This window comes from Tauraco erythrolophus, chromosome 4 (genome assembly GCF_009769465.1).
Source record: "Tauraco erythrolophus isolate bTauEry1 chromosome 4, bTauEry1.pri, whole genome shotgun sequence".
Taxonomy (NCBI): domain Eukaryota; kingdom Metazoa; phylum Chordata; class Aves; order Musophagiformes; family Musophagidae; genus Tauraco; species Tauraco erythrolophus.
The window spans coordinates 65,493,298-65,510,192 of record NC_141468.1 but is presented as its reverse complement, the minus strand read 5'-3'; the positions used below and the strand labels follow the sequence as shown (position 1 = coordinate 65,510,192).

The 16,895-nt window shown below is 43.6% G+C and overlaps 1 protein-coding gene across 2 annotated transcripts in view; it reads left to right on the top strand.

Moving 5' to 3' along the window:
- TBXAS1 (thromboxane A synthase 1) overlaps window positions 1-13,950 on the top strand; it is a 242,686-nt gene extending 228,736 nt beyond the window's left edge. For both annotated transcript variants that reach the window (XM_086611173.1, XM_086611171.1), the window contains 4 exons: window positions 4,809-4,897; window positions 8,919-9,056; window positions 11,842-12,004; window positions 12,619-13,950. In XM_086611173.1, coding sequence (XP_086467299.1) covers window positions 4,809-4,897; window positions 8,919-9,056; window positions 11,842-12,004; window positions 12,619-12,693 — 465 coding nt within the window. In that variant the 3' untranslated portion in view covers window positions 12,694-13,950. The remainder of the gene's footprint in view (window positions 1-4,808; window positions 4,898-8,918; window positions 9,057-11,841; window positions 12,005-12,618) is intronic.
- Window positions 13,951-16,895: the final 2,945 nt, after the last annotated feature.

The following is a 16,895-nucleotide window of genomic DNA, read 5'->3' as shown; positions in this document are numbered from 1 at the left end:
GACTCAGGAGCTTCAGGGTCCCGCTTACCCAGCAGTGAGGGCTGGTTCTGCCCGGTGCCATGCCTCAGGGAGGCATCCCACTTGGCAGGTGCAGGCTCCACTACAAACAACGAAGAGTTATTTCACAATAAGTATCACATGAGGACTGCCTTAAGCATTTTTTTAGTACTTGGTCCAAGTTCTGAGGATGAAGCCAAGAAATTTTACTTCAAGGTTGTCCCTGTTTCATTGCCTGACATTGTAGGGAGGTTTTAGTTTGGTGCTTTACAGGTGTTCTGGCATATCATTGTGGAAGTGGTAAAACATGAGACAAGCTTTCTTGGTAAGTTAAAGATAAATGCCTGTTGAACTACCTCACTCCTTTTTTTCATTGATTTGCATTGAGTGCTGTCCTGTCTCCAACCTTTCCTTTCTTGATATGGTTGTTAGCAAGGTTGTCGTGGGGCAGCCCTAACTTGACACAGACTTGCATTTCTTCCCCCTCTCCCAGGCTGAGTGTGGCACACAGGCTCCAGTTCTGTAAGGGGACAGGCAGTTCCTAGAGGTGACCAAAGAGAGGTCAAAACCCTAGGCAGATTCTTTGATCTATCAGCAGCTTTTGATCCATTTGATCAAGAAACATTATTGACCCGTTTGTGAATCCTAGTTGTGGCTATGGTCTGAATGGCCCTTTTGGCAATTCAGAAGGGGAGGTGGGTGAGAGTCACTGGGGACGATGCTGTCTTGTTTTTGACTCACCTCCTCCTATCTTGTTGCTATCCGAAGTCTATATTTGAGGGAGAGCCGATGTGGGCTGTGTAGCTCTGTATACACAGATAACTCACGGATCTGCGTCTGCACTTAAGCTGATCTGCACATCATCTCTCTGACGTGGACTTTGTCACAGCCACACCTACCCATGAGGCATTTGATTTGGATTGCAATTTCTCAGAAACCACAGCCAGTTTGGTCTCAAGCCGTGACTCAGCAGCGCTAGTTATGAGGAATGTGGTCTCTGCAGGCTTCACTGCTTCCAGATCGATTTCAGGGGCACATCACACTCTGTCAGCTACAGAAAATTTTCTCTGATTTTATTTTTTTTTTTCATTTCTGGCTGCTGAGCACCACCAGACCGTGACCAATGGGATAAGTGGAAATCTTTTATTCACTGATGTGTACTTGGATTGCCGTTCCCTAAACAGAGGTGGTAGAGGAGGATCTGTGCCTCCCTCAGCAGCTACTTTGGAGCAAAGTTAGTATCTTGTCTTAAACTGTCACTGAAGATAGGTTCATGCTGGACGTTGTAGGGAAGCAACTGAGGTTCAGGCATATGTTCCCTTCTGCTGACTTGGCTGTGGTGATGCTAACCACAGCCAGCAAAGAGGAGCGAGCAACTGGGAACAGTAACATCTCAAACTGCAGCAGAAAGGTTGGCCAGACCTCTCCTGTCAGCACTTGGATTCTCTTGGTGTTCATTGAGGAATTAAAAGTTAACTGAGGGTGGTGGCAAAAAATAGGCTTGCCAGCCTAGAAAACGCTAAAGCAAATACTGAAAAGCAGAGGTGGCTCTGAAGGCACTTATCTCTCTTGGAATTTATATGGGGATTAAAACACGCATCATCCTTGTAGCACATAGGCAATTTTATAATCACTGCTGATATTTCACCTCAGGGTACTCTGTGGGGTGAATAATTAATTTCCCATCTTTTTCTAAGCAATTGAGGCCTGGGATTTGTTGTTGGTTGTAAAGGAGAGTTGGTGGCCAAACTAGATGCTTTCTGGACCTTAGAAGTGATTAAACGATCTGAGATGGGTGAGTGTGTACCACCACACCTCTGGAAATCAAACTGGGAAAACATGCATGCAGAGAAATGCCACAGGATGTTATGTGGCCATTTAGCTTTCATGCCAACAGGAAAAGATACCACAAGGCTGTGCAAAGCATAAGACAAACTGCTGTGCAAAGCAGTGGCTGCAAAATTAAATTATAGAATGTTTTATTGCATGCAATGTGGTGCCTCCTTTCTCTCCCCACATCTCTACTTGTTACAGAAAGGAATCTCTTTCTTAATGAAAAAAAAAAAAAACAAAACTATCTTGAGAAAGAGGCAATGTAGACTTTTTTTTTTCCCCCCAGGGGGTTAAAGTGGGGGGGAAACCGCCACCCCCCACCCAGCAAACCTGCCAGCGGTTGAAAGATATAAATAGGGACATTTAGGGAGAAAAGCATATTTAAGTTTCTTTGAAATGTGCTTGGCTAAAGGCATATTTTGAAGAGAGGGAGTGGAGAAACAAATGGAAAATATTTTCTTTGAAAGGGAAAAAAAAAGCAGCAAACTGTCCTTCCTAAATAGAGATACTTGGCTGGTGTGTACTTTACGCAGCCCTGGGTCAGACCTTGCAAACAACTACTAAATTAGGTCCAGCTACTTTGATGCTAAGAGCATGGAAGCGCCAATAATTAAGTTGCATCAGATGTAGGAAATGACTGATGTGTCTGCCATGCTCACGATAGCAGAGTTCACTGTGCTGCCATTTGACCGACCCTTTTCTTTATGTAAGCAAAAGGAATTTTCTTCTGAGGAAAATCAGCTGGTTTTGCACCTTTGTTTTGTTTTCTGAACTGCTAATCCCCTGAAGGTATAAAAGCTATTTGAAAGAGCAAATCAAAGCTCCCATAATTTAGTGTTATATTATTTGTTGATGTATGGTTTGATTTAGTGGCTACTTATTATATCAGGTTACCATATAATTATCTTAATTATTGACTCCAGAAGTAAGTAGAGGGATTACGAGAGACAGGAAGGCCCGGTGGAAAGAGCATGGCTCAGAGAATTGAACGCATCGCCGTGTGCTCTTGGCTATACCAATTGTTTACTCTGAGCCTGAACTCTTCCCTTAGCCAGCCCATCCGTGAAATCAGAAGGGGTTGCAGGGACGGGACAGGACTTGGATACTGACCCAGGATTCAAAGGGTAGCTTTGCCACGAAATTTGAGTCTCATCACAGTTCATTTCCAGCCTCTGCAGCTTATTTCCCGTGCAAAATCAGGTAGCCCTCAGATCCCTCTCTGCAAAACAAGCATGATAAAAATCATCCTTCGGTCTTGGTTTCAGCTGTTCAAATTATTGGAGCTCAGCTCCTCGTGCAGCCTTCGGCCATGGTTCTCATGACATTGCTGCCATTTGTGGCTTTTAGTCTCCTAGTCCTTTGCCTGATAGCCATCGACCAAAGCCAAGGGTTTGAGTTAGGAGACACTACTGCAGTATAAAAGCAACATTGAAAGGCTGTCAGTGCAGTCTATGCTTCCTGTATTGATAATATTTGACGTATACTGACAAAATACTTCATCTATTAACAAGCTGAGTTGCATCTTTTTCCCTAAGAGAGGAGCAGACACCCTGGTTCTGCTCAGCCTGTGCAAATTACTTTATCTGGTTTTGCTTTTCTTTCTTGAGCCAAAAAAAATGAGGATAATAGAACGTATCTATTTCCTTCCTAGAAAAGATCAGTTAATGTGAAATGGTACATGGTGGCTTAGTGCTGAATAAGTGGGATACCCTAATCCAGCAAGGTATCCTCGTTCTATTGTACGCCTTTTCTGCATACCATCTGGAGTTGTTCTCTGCTTAGTATTTTCAGTATGTACCATATGTTTTTGCATGAAAATTCAATAAAATATGCATTATACATGAAAAGTGCTGTAGTAAATAAAGGAAGGATGGAATCCAGTCCTCTTTGTGAACGGCAGGGGCCCCAAATCTTCATAAAAGGTTTAGTCTAGTCTGACGTCTGTGCTTTTCTCCAATTTACTCTATGTCAGTCTTTAGGAGATGCTCTAATTTAAAACAAAACTCTGCTTTCCTGACAAGGTTATTAGATGTACTTTGGCTGCCCTCTGCTGAGAGCACTGAATAAGACAGGGAAAATGTCCTTTTTCCAAGGAGGGTAACAGTGGGCGAAATTCCCTGTTCGTCCATGCACTGAGTCGTGTCACTGCCAGTGGTGGACATCCACGGTTTGGTGCCTGTCAGAGGGCAAAGTCTTCTGAGCTGCAGCCTTGTTTGGATTTTAGTGCCCACCACAGGTTGCCAAGGGCCAGGTGGTTTTGTAGACTTACAAAAACATGGGCTTAGGTATTGCCCCCCATGCAAAATTCTGCAGCATTACACGAGGGGAGGCCACGGGAGGAAACTGAGGCTTCTCTCCCCAGGCACTATTGCAATCATGCAGAGTGGGATTTGAGCTGTATTCGGCAGAGCAGTTCGCCACCACGTGCCGTTCCTCATCAAGGTGCCGGTTTCGTCCAGTGCCATCTCCCACCCCTGCACCAGCAGCACAGCGCTAGCACTTTGCTTTATCTCTGTAACTGGGAAAGGGCAAAGGGTTTCCTCCAGCATTGGCAAGAATAACTGAAGGACTTGCCATTTCTTGTGAACAAAGTGCTCCTGGTCTGCCGTGCTTTGGTCTTTGGGAAGAAACAAGGGTCCTGCGCAGATTTTAGCACGTGTATAAAACATCAGCTCTGTTGTAGCTATTAATGCTCTCTGTAATGCTCCAGTTTTAATACTTCCTAGCAAGTTGACTTATTCTATCTTCAGTTGGGCTGCGCACCAAAGTGTTTTGATGATGAAAGGAATGTTATATGCACATTTAATTACTGCCCACGTTTTTGTATAATTTTATCATTTACTGTTTTAGATGAGACATCGAGTTCTTCTACAGGAAAAATGCCCAGTAAAAAAGAGATTATTTAAAAGCTAACCTGAGATGAGTTTGGCACTTAAATGTGAGAAAATGTAATTGTTCCTTTCTTCCTGTCTTTTCAGATGGTCCCTGATTACCAAAATGTACAAGAACTCCCTTATCTGGACATGGTGATTGCAGAGACGTTGCGCATGTACCCACCTGCATTCCGGTATTGTTTTTTTTTTCCCCTTCTTATTCCACAGGGTAGATCCCTAGCTCTATAAAATGGAAATCTGCTGTTGGAAGACCAATGTGCCCTTGGTCTCTGGGCCAATATCAATACTGCTTGTGAGTTTGAAAGCTATAATGTGGCCTATGGAAGGGAAAATGGCTAATACTGGTATTTCTAAAGCAGTTTTTTACAACGGATTGGCCAAGATTGCTTCCTCACCATTCTTCACATTCCCCTGGGTTAGAAGATTGAGCCATTTTGCAGCAAGACTGGCCTTAGAAAGCCAGATGCTGCTGCTTCCATGTGCCTTGGGCTTCAGGAATACGAAGCAAAGACCTACCCTAGCCTGTTGGCTGGTGGGTGAGTTATTCTGCTGGTCATTAAGGCCAAATTTCCAAGTTATCAAATTTGTCAAATTTCCAAGTTATCACAAACAAATGCAAACGTTAAGAATGGAACTTTTCAAAGCTCTCAGCCAGTTGCACGGCTTCTTGTGAAGCCAGGGGAAAAATTCAGATGACTGGAAAGGAGCCAAAGCTGAGCTTGCTGTGAGAGCCTTTGAAAAATTTACCCCACGATTGCTAGCACCTTAAGATAAAAAAGCTTAAAGTCATAGTGTCTTTTATATGTTCACAAAGATAGGAAGTCAAGATGGACATCTGCAGGATTGTTGAGAGAGTAAATGTCAAAGATACTCGCTGCTGGATGAGATGACTGGGCTTTACTATGTTATACATGGTATTCAAGTGGAAATTGTTTTGCCAGTTCAAGTGTCAGGGATCTCTGAGTTTCAGCTGAAACACTGGGAAACAATCAATGTTTGTCAGATGGGAAACAGAATGAGAGTGGAGCAAAGTTGTTCCGAAGTTTCGGTTGGTGTTGTCGGTGATGTTTATTGATCTGGCTTTTACTCTGATGGATATGGAATGGATAGGACATCCCAGTGCCTCAGAGAAACACTAATTGCCTATGACAAAGATAATGCTGAGTTAGGGGAAAATTCAGTAGCAGCCAAGCTTGTTACAAAATGAGTCGTTTTTTTAAAAAAATGAACTTACTAGCCAGAGAACTTTCTTCCCCAGAACTCTGTTTCTGCTATCACCAAATTCATGTAAGGATGAGAAGGATGGCTTGTCAATGTGTTTTTTAGCATGCCAGTGTTTTGTTCCAGGTTTGGAGCCTCTGTTATTTATTTGTCTAAGAGAAAGAGAGACATGGGTGACAGCAAGGAGAGAATGTGTTCCTATAATGATACCATACTGACAGCCCTGAAACTGAAATATTTGTTCAACTTTTCAAGCACAGTGCGGAGAGCAGCAAAGAGAGCTCCTGCACATTGTCTCACCCCTGTGCTCCCAGCTGGTGCCAGGGAATAGCTCCTCGGCTGAGAAGCAGGGCACCTGCCTGTGTCTGGGCTGCTTTGGGGTCTGTAGCAATCACCCAAGCACCAGAAGATCTAGATCAGGATCTGCCACCACACACGCACACCCACACACCATTTTTTACAAGGTTTACACACCCAAGCTCAGCTTTGGCAGGCGGCTTTTCTCAGTCTTCTTGTCACAAGAAGGTTCCTAAGGACAGTCCTGTTCTGTCACCTGTCACCACAGGGTGGGAGGAAACTGAAGAGTTTTGTTGCTAACGTCATGCCTGTCTTTGGTGTGCCGTGGTTTAACCCCGGCCGGCAGCTAAGCCCCACACAGCCGCTCACTCACTCCCCCTCAGCAGGATGGGGGAGAGAATCGGAAGAGTGAAAGTGAGACAACTCACAGGTTGAGATAAAGACAGTTCAATAGGGAAAGCAAAAGCTGTGTTGACAAGCAAAGCAGAACAAGAAATTCAGTCACTAATTCCCATGGGCAGGCAGACGCTCAGCCATCTCCAGGAAAGCAGGGCTCTATCATATGTAATGGTTACTTGAGGAGACAAAGGCCATCACTCCAAACGTCCCCCCTACCCTTCCTCTTCCCCCAGCTTTATATGCTGAGCATGACGTCATATGGTATGGAACATCCCTTTGATCAGTTGGGGTCAGCTGTCCCGGCTGTGTCCCCTCCCAGCTTCTTCTGCACCCCCAGCCTACTGGCTGGTGGGGTGGAATGAGAAGCAGCAAAGACCTTGACTCTGTGTAAGTGCTGCTCAGCAATAATGAAACCATCCCTGTGTTATCAACACTGTTTCCAGCACAAATCCAAAACATAGCCCCCTACTAGCTACTATGAAGAAAATTATCCCAGCCAAAACCAGTACATTCTCTACGCCTTATTCCATACCGTTTATGATGCTCAGGTACCACACTGTCCAATACAACCTCATTAACCAGCACTCCCCTTCACATCCTTTTATATAATACACAGATATCTTTCCCTTAGTCTGTGGACTGCCCCTGTGAAATGTCTGTAAAACATCCACAAATGCCAATAAAACATCTGCTGAGTTCATTTAGTCCATGACTTTGGGCTCCATCTGTTATGGTGGTCACTCAGGATAATAGAGGAGGTATGTTGCATGGAGTTATTGAGCTTTGGTGCCAGCTCAGGTCAGGTCACTGCTTCTGGTAAGGCTTGTCTTCCATTGGTTCAGGTGATTCCTGCTATAGTAATTCTTATAATATGCAACTCAAATCATGAGTTACAATAATTTAAAGGTATATCCATTACAATCTCCACCCCTGGTCCCTTCGGGCCAGGTTATAGGGTTTAACATTGCAATGAAATCCTGCCCTTGCCCCTGCTCCAGCTTGGACTTATCCACAGACTGCAGTCCCTCCAGGGGTGTACTGGTTCTGTCTTGGGCTTATCCATGGCCACACGCTTTGAGGTGCTCCAGCATGACCTCGTTCACAGCCACTGATGCTTCATGCTGTACCTGCTGCAGCATGGACTTATCCACAGCCACAGATGCTTCAAGGTGTACCTTCTCCAGCATGGATTTATCCTTGGACCACAATGGCTTCACAGCGTAGACATAACCACAGACAGTGAGATGCATCTGCTCTGGTGTGGACTTATCCACAGCCACAAATGCTTTGAAGTGCCCAGCTCCTGCATGGACTCATCCACAGGTCATAGCCCCTTTGACTCGAGTTCACACTGGAGTTCCAGCTTGTCCAGTACAGCAGCACAGAAACAGCAGCCGTGCCCTGGCCGTCTGCCAGCCCAGGCGCATCGCCACTGCTGTTATCGAAATGTTCCCAGGCACAGCCGAGTAAGATGATAAGCAGTACAGCGAGCAGCAAAACCAAAAAGCAGCCACTAATGAGCCCTAGACTGTAATACACAGCAAGGCAAGTGAGCCCCATGGCAAGCACAGAAGCCTGTTGATTAATAGCTAAACAGCAATAACAGCTATAAATTCAATCTAGCACGTTCCAATCAAGTTCGTTGTTATCTTGAACCCTTTGAGTCCCACGCTGGGCACCGAAAAGGACTGTTGTGGTTTAAGCCCAGCCAGCAACCAAGCACCTTTTGCAATGCAATTTTCCAAGGCTTGCAAATTGATTGTATTTTTGTAGCAGCAGCAGCAGCACACTCAGCCCTAATATTAAAACTATCCCTTGGTAAGTTTCAGGTGCTGTCCCATCTCAAATAACGAAACTCTAAATTATATTTGATATCATTTTCTCCTGAAAGCAAACCAGCATACTCTTTCTGCATGTTATTAGAGATGACCGACACCTTTAATCTTCAGTTTTTATAAAAAAATTAGTCTAAAACCAACATTAGCAGCAAAATTGCAGTTTAACAGTTAAAGTTTTAGAAAACCATAAGCAACAAGAAGTGCTTTACTGTGAAAAGGGCAAAAGTTAGCCAGCTGGGTAGGAGCTGTGTGCTTCTAGGAGGATAGTAACCTAAGAAGACAACAGCCTCAGCATTGGTTGCTGTATTTATCTACTGGGAAAGTGTTACTCCCAAAATTTCAGGGTCAATCCAGCTGAAGAGATTGACTTTTATGGTTCCCTCCTGCTGTGTTTTTACTTTTATTAATCGTCTGGGATACATGACACTTACTGTTGCAGGTTCACTCGGGAAGCAGCTAAAGACTGTGTAGTGCTGGGGCAGCGTATTCCAGCTGGGGCTGTCATTGAAACGGCAGTTGGACATCTCCACCACAACCCTGAGTTCTGGCCAGAGCCTGAGAAGTTCATTCCTGAGAGGTAAGTGAAGTAATTCTTTCCATTCTTAGGTTGAAGTCCTTATTTGGGTCTGTTTAGATCAAAGGCCTGCCTTAAATGCTGTTTCACACATTAGGGTGGGCACAGGACTTCAGCCTCTCCAGTGGAGACACCGGATCCTGCTGCTCGTTCACAGCCACAGTCACCCACTATTCACCCGAAGTGGTATTTCCATCAAGATGAACCTGGTTTAATTTACATCATAAAAATATGTTATTTCAACCAAATTAGACAAGTGGTCATAGGGGTGCATCTCATAGAGGGTGAGAGGTTTGGTCAAAGTTGAAATGTGGTGCAGGTTTTCAGACCTGTTAACAAATCAGATGCTGCAAATAGTGTCACCTCTGGATGCAGAAACTCTGAAGTGAGATAGTAGCTTCATTGGCATGGAGGTACCCAGGAAACTCGTCCAGCTCCTGGCTGGTTTAGAGCTGCCTTTTCACCTGAGATCTTGTAGCAACGTGGGTACACTGTGAGTGGGGAACCTATCCCATCGCCCACTGGGAATTTGCTTTCTGTCCGTAAGTTAGGATCCTGGGTTCTTACCTCTGCTTGGCCAGATATATTTTCATATTGAGCATTTATTCTCTTCTACTGGGGGGGCACTGTCAAATTGTGCTTTTGTACCATCCCCTGTCTTACAGATGCTGAGCTGAGCTTACAGGGAGAGTTTCAGCTGATGTGGTGCTGTGTGGAAGCACAATTTAGTTTTGCGGGCAGCTATATTTTAAGCTGTTCTGTGGGCAACTGTATTTTAAGCTACCACTATGTTGAAAAGCCTACTGAGAAGAAAAGTGCATGCTCCACAAACAACTGGGTGTGAGGCAGACAGCCCAGAACTGTCTTTGCCAATAAGACAACATGTGCAGATGTGGGTGGGTTTGCTCAGTGCTCCTTCTGGAGCAAATCTGGGCATATGCTCTATCAGGCACCTTAGGCCGTGAAGAGCAATGTCAGAGTTAGAGAAGCCCAGAGCTTTTTTGTTGGGGAGGAATCTTAGCAATAACTGGAATTCTGGGGCTTTTTTTTAGCAACGCTGATCTAGAAATGCTGCCTTAGTTGTTTATTCACCACTTTAACAGTAGTATGAAAGCACATTACAAGATAAAATGAATAGCGGGGGCTGCAGTCCCCTTGACTCATATGGTGCTGTTTGTTATGAATCTGAGATTAATTGCCTTTTGCAATTTCCCTGAGGAATGAAGCATAATTACTAACACTCTCCCCAGCTTGTATCAGTTGGTAATTTTAGTAAGAATTATAAAATAAGAGCTTAACAAAAAATAAATTAATTCAGCTACAGCTTTTTTTTCCCCTAATATTTTGTTTTGAAATCTGCCTCAGGAATAATACAAGGGAGACTTTAAATTTACCAGAATGATATATGGGGGTGAGCAACGGAGGAATTGCATTAACCTGTTTGCATGGGATATGTAACAGTGCTAAGTACATGAGTTAGCGGTCCTTGGCTAATTACTGGCTTCTGTAGTACTTTCTGCAGTAGTACCCCAATCTTATTTAGGATATCTTAGCATGGGGATGGAGTTAGCAGAAATACACAATATATATTTTTTCCAAACCTCAAAATAGCCTGTATTACCTGTCATCTTTTTCTGCTCTGCATGGGTTCTCTTAAGCCTTAGCAGTCTAGAGTTCCTGCAAACTGCATCCAAATGGATGAGAGATTTTCAGGAATGATCCTATACATGAAGGACAGAAGCTTTATCCACATACAAAACTGGGAAAGTAGTCCTGTACTACCAGAACAGCTCCAAATAGCTTATGACATGGGAAGACTTTGTAGATTCCAGGGTAATGCCATCACTGTAAGGGTTTGCTTGCTTTAAGGAACCGCTCTGATCAGTGACTCAGCACAGACCAGGATGAGCCTCACCTTGTTGATTATGCATTGGCCCTAATAACTTGTACTGACTCAGACTTTCTACTCTTGTCTGTACATTTTGTGTCCAGTATACATCCATCTTTGCAGATGTTGGCAAACAGATTTTACTATTATTTTTCCTTTGGACTGCTGTTCAAATAGGTTTTTTTTTTTCCTTCCTTGTGAAAAAAAAAAAAAAAAGGCTCATTTCTTACGGATTGATCCAATATTTTAAAGCTAGCTAGTTGATGCAGATCTGATGCATTGGACTAAGGTACTTCAGCTCTAAGAACAGAACTGTCTGCAATTTCAATGTTTCCCTACTGTGAACCTGGTCTTTTTGGGCCAAGAGCAGAAGGAAGGGCTGTACTGAATTGTAATAACTGTCTTCCATGGCCTGCCCAGTCCCATGAGATTTCATCTCCCCTTGTAAGCTTCAAAGGGAAGTTCCCATTGCTCAGCATCTGTGGTGCACAGCAAGGAAGCACTGTTGCTAATTCCAGTTAGTTCATATTGCATCCCATTAGCTTCCTGTTAGCTGTAATCTCTCCCTCATGCATGCAAAGGTCTACACAGCTAGCATGTCTGCACCTGAAGATATTCTTCTGAGCATGGTTATCAAATGAAGGCAATTCATTAAGGACAGATCCGAAGTAATACTCTCTGTCTGTCTGTCCTCTCCTGAAATCACCAGCTGACAAAGGCTGATGGCCATAAATCAATTACCTGTTTACTTAAGGATATCAGGACATAATCTGTCTATAGTCCCCTTGACCTGTCCATTAAGACCAGTTGAAATAACCCACTTTTGAGATGTAAATGAAAAACGTGGAATCAGGATCAAAAAGCATTTATTGAACTGGTTTCCATCTCTGCATCCTCTAGGTTTACAGAGGAGGCCAAGAAGGAACGACATCCTTTTGCATACCTGCCCTTTGGGGCAGGACCCCGTGGCTGCATTGGCATGAAAATGGGTTTGCTGGAGACAAAAATGACTCTGCTGAGGATTTTGCAGAAGTTTCAATTTAAGACCTGCCCAGAGACCGAGGTTTGTACATGCAGAGGCTTAAAGGCCACACTTGTCAACTTCAGGGAGTTGACAGTGTGTCCTAGAGAGGATGTTCCTAGAGACTTGCCTTTGTGACTTTATTTTCATTTGAGAAAACTTCTAGAGCCACTTCCATACTATGGAGGGACGAGAGGCCTGGACTGCATGTTTTAAGCAAAATGTGATTTAACATGATTTTTCCAACAAGACAAACAGTTGCACAGCCCTGCCTTAGCGGAGAGCAGTGTGGCAACACCACAGTCAAAATACCTTGACTTACACAGGGCGAGAATGAGTGTACGTCTTTAAGGGGATCTTAGCACTTCAGTTTATGCCTATTGCTACATACATTGCACGTGGCACTTACCTAGCAGCTCTAGAGTCTACGGAGTTAATTTCTTTCTGTTCAGATCTATAGGATACCTGGGCAACCAGAGATTCTATTTAATATTATACTACCACAGCTGACTGTAAAAGTACTTTACAGCTTCCCCCGTAATCCTGGTATGAATTTTGCTGGTCCCCCAGCAAAAATGTCTGTCTATATGTTGGGGTGTTATACACACATAAACAAATACATACAACTGTACTTTAAGATGCTTTTTTTCTTTCAGATTCCTTTGCAGCTGAAATCGAAAGCCACACTTGGACCAAAGAATGGAGTCTACATTATGCTAGAATCTCGCTAAAAGAAAATGTACTTCCCGAAGCCTCCTGGCATGGGACCACTTGTTCAGTGACTCACTGGTTGTAATTGTTTTTCAAAACCCCAAAGACACATAGGAGCCTAAGTCCCACTGAAGGTCAGTTAAGTGCTGCCTCACTGCCCTCCTGTGGGAGAGCCTCCAGTCACTTTTTTAAATGAGACGTGGGCTCCGCAGTCTTTTTGGTGGTTTTCAAATTGCTGTGAACAGGATCTGTAAAGAAGTATCCCGCTTTCATGTGCCTTTCTATATCACACTTCCTTTCACTCATCTTTAAAAATGCTTTTTTCATGCTCAAGTTCAATAAATGGAGCAGGTGTTAAGTGTACACGTGATTTACAATAGATTTTAATTAAAATTCATTATTTCACACACCTTTTTCTTGCACTTACTCTACTCTACTTACTCTACAAAAAGCCCAAGAGGCACCAAGTTATAGCAGAAGACCTGGAATCTGGTGCATTGGAGTTTGTCGTGAACTCTGCTAAAAATCAAAGCTGAGACTCCTGCACAATGCTTAATCTCTCCCTGAGTCTGTGAAGTGGAAGGAGTTGCACCTTCTTCATGCTTTTGAAGTGATTTAAAACACAATCAGATTAACAATTTGCACTTGGCACATTGCATCAACATGACTGAAGAAGAATTAAGGGTTCCCCTGCTTACCAGTCAAGTTCCAGTAGCTAAGACCAAAGAAATGAGATGGCAGCCATTTTTCTGGCTACTGAACTGCTGTTGGAAAGGTGGAGAAAAAGAAGGTGTGAATTTAAAGAAAGTAGGAGGACTGGAGGAAATTTGAGGGTAATCAGAAGGTGTTGGTACAATATCTGCTTCACATTGAGGGCTTTCCTTTCCAAGCATTGCAGTTGGCACCATCCTTGTCTAGCTCAGGGACTCCAAGGAAATGAAGAGCACTGCATGCACTAAAGCTAGTGGAAAGGGAGTGGGATCCGCGATCAACAGTCCCAGCAGCTCTCTTGATTCCTTATGTGACCCTGCAGCAGGTCACATCCTAAGTGCCTCGCTCCACTCAGGAAGGAACTTGCCTGATTGCCAGCTGCAGCAGCAGCACCATGGATCCATTCAAGCTGTATGACTGTACACAGTGCATCTTCACAGCCAAAGCAGCAGTACGCTTCCACTCTTCACATTCTGTCCGTGCTCTTTCCTACTCCTCTACAAAGCCCTTCGATCACCACACAGCTAGAGGAGCATCCCACAGCAGTGATTAATTGAGCAGAAAAACCAAAACATTTCCTTCAGGGGCACCACAAATTGGTTGGCTGTGCAACAAAACCATGAGAGGAGATGCTCTCAGTCTCAGGGTCCTTTTTTTCTTTTTTTTTTTCTTTTTTTCTTTAAGTTTTTATAAATAGCAAAAATTCATATCACACTATAAAGATAAGGAAACGCCTTTGGGTTCTTTGCAAGTGTTGACCTTCTGCCTGCTGACATACTCTGTTCAAGGTTTCCTTAGGTACAACATCTCTCCTGGTGGTGTGCACAGAGAAACATCATGGCAGCAGGAGGAAGATTTCTGAAAGTGCCTCATCCCTTGTTCTACATGCAGGCCTAGGGAGACAGCTAGAGAAGTAAGATGGAGAAAAGGCTGCTGGATTTCCTGTGATACAGGAAGAGCCTCAAGTCATTTCTTCCTTTTAAACAACAGTTGCTGATACAGTCACCAGACACTGCACAGACGTTTTACCAGGTGTCATGGTATTAACCCCACCAGCAACCAAACACCACGCAGCTGCTCACTCACTGTCCCATGCCCGCGGGGGATGGGGGAGAGAATCAAAGGGGTAAAGGGAAGGAGACTTGTGGGTTGAGATAAGAACAATTTAATAACTGAAATAAAATAAAATAGGAAATTATAATAATAAAAATAGAATATACAAACAAGTGATGCACAATGCATTTGCCCACCACCTGCTGACCAATGCCCAGCCTGGCTAACGATCCCAGAGGAAAGAAATCCCAAAACTGCTTTCCCAGAAGAGAGAGAGCCAGCTAATGGCCAACTCTCATCTATATACTGAGCATGGTGTTGCATGATACGGAATATCTTACTAGCCAATTTGGATCCATTGCTCTGGCTATGCGCCCTCCCAGCTTCTTGTGCACCTGCACACTAGCAAAGTATGGGAAGCTGAGAAGTCCTTGATTTCTTAGCAACAACTCAAAAAACATTATATTGTCAACATTCTTCTCATACCAAATCCTATACTAAATCCAAAACATAGTGCTCCTCTAGCTAGAAGAAAATTAACTCTATTCTAGCTGAAGCTAGAACAGTATCCACCCCTTATTCTATACCATCCACGTCAAGCTAAAGTCCCACACTTTCCAAAACATTTCAATTAACCACCACTGCTTTTTCTGTCTTTTGATATATGCACGCAGATATCATTGCCTTAGTCTATGGGCTATTCCTCCAGTCGGTAAAGCTCGAGATTCTTCATCTCAGGGCCATGGGTTCATGCCTCATGTTGAGCACCAAAAGGACTCTTGTGGTTTAACCTGACAGGCAGCTCAACACCACACAGCCATTTGCTCATTCCCCCCCCACAGTGGGATGGGGAGAGAATCGGAAAAAAGGTAAAACGCATAGGTTGAGATAAAGACAGTTTAATAGGACGGAATGAATAATAACAGTAAAAGAATATATAAAACAGGTGATGCACAATGCACTTGCTCACCACCCACTGACCTATGCCCAGCCAGTTCCCAAGCAGCATCTGCCAACCTCCAGCCAACTCCCCCCAGTTTTGTTCAGGCTGATGCCATATAGTGTGGAATATCCCTTTGGCCACTTTGGGTCAGCTGTCCTGGCTGTGTCCCCTCCCAGCTTCTTGTGCACCTCCAGCCTCCTCACTGGCAGAGCAGTACATGAAGCTGAGAAGTCCTTGACTTCATGTAAACGCTTAGCAACAACTAAAACATCAGTGCGTTATCAACATTATTCTCATCCTAAATCCAAAACACAGCACTATACCAGCTACTAGGAAGAAAATTAACTCTGTCCCAGCCAAAACCAGGACATAGTTGCAAAATCAAAACATAACTTTATATCCTTAAGTTATGGTGAGTATTAGCGTTTCTGATACAGCATGCTTCAGTTAAGAGCAGTTGAGTCTAGGGAGAAACACGGAAGCCAGTTTAAAATAATTTATCTCAGAAACAGTGTGTGTTGTCTTGCATTGCTGAGCTGTGGGTTGATTTAAAATAGGGCATGTCTGTTTTACAAATGGGTCTTAGTCATTCTCTGACAGCTGATACGAAGCAAAGGCTGTTTGGTAAAGGAAAGCCGCTATTAAAAATATCTTCTGGGACTTTGCAATGATTACAGAAAGGTGTCAGTATAAAAAGGTATTTTTTATGACAATAGTGATATAGAAAACCTTTCCAGTTTTGTACTTTATAAATAGCATTCCTAGAAAAATGGAGCTGGGTGTTAGAAATTATTATGCTTCATTGATGGCAAATTTGAACTATCTAATCTGACCTGGCTTAAACTGCAGAATTTCCTCTCAGTGTGTGATACTTTCTGAAACAACTACCTTCTCATTTCTCTTCATTAAATGATGTTTCCAGCTTGGATGCAGCTTCATCTAATATCAGACTCTTCTGTGCATTTACAGTAGTAAACATGCTGGAAGAATGTAAAGGTCACTTATAAACTGTTTATTTCATTGCTTGGTTCGCACTGGCCCCGCTCTCTTTTCTTCTGACTGTGAAAAGTCTGACCAGGCTCTAAGATGTTTGCTCCCTGCACTGCTGGGTGCTATGGCTACTTTCAAGGAGGGAGCAGGAATCCCTCAATTGCTATGATTTTTGCAAGTAGACACGAATTAGTGACCAGGCCTGAAACAAGAATTGCAAGGGCCAATGTTGGGCAGCAAAAAGGACTGTCGTAGTTTAACCCCAGCTGGCAACCAAACACCATGCAGCTGCTCTGTCACCTCTCCTGCCCCCATGAGATGGGGGAGAGAATTGAAGGGGTAAAGGGAAGGAGACTTGTGGGTTGAGATAAGAACAATTTAATAATGGAAATAAAAATTAAAAGTAATAATGACCATAACATTAAAAATAATAGAATATACAAACAACCAATGCATAGTACAGTTGCTCACCACCTGCTGACCAACACCAGTCCTGTCCCTGGCTAGCAATCCTGAAGAAGAGAG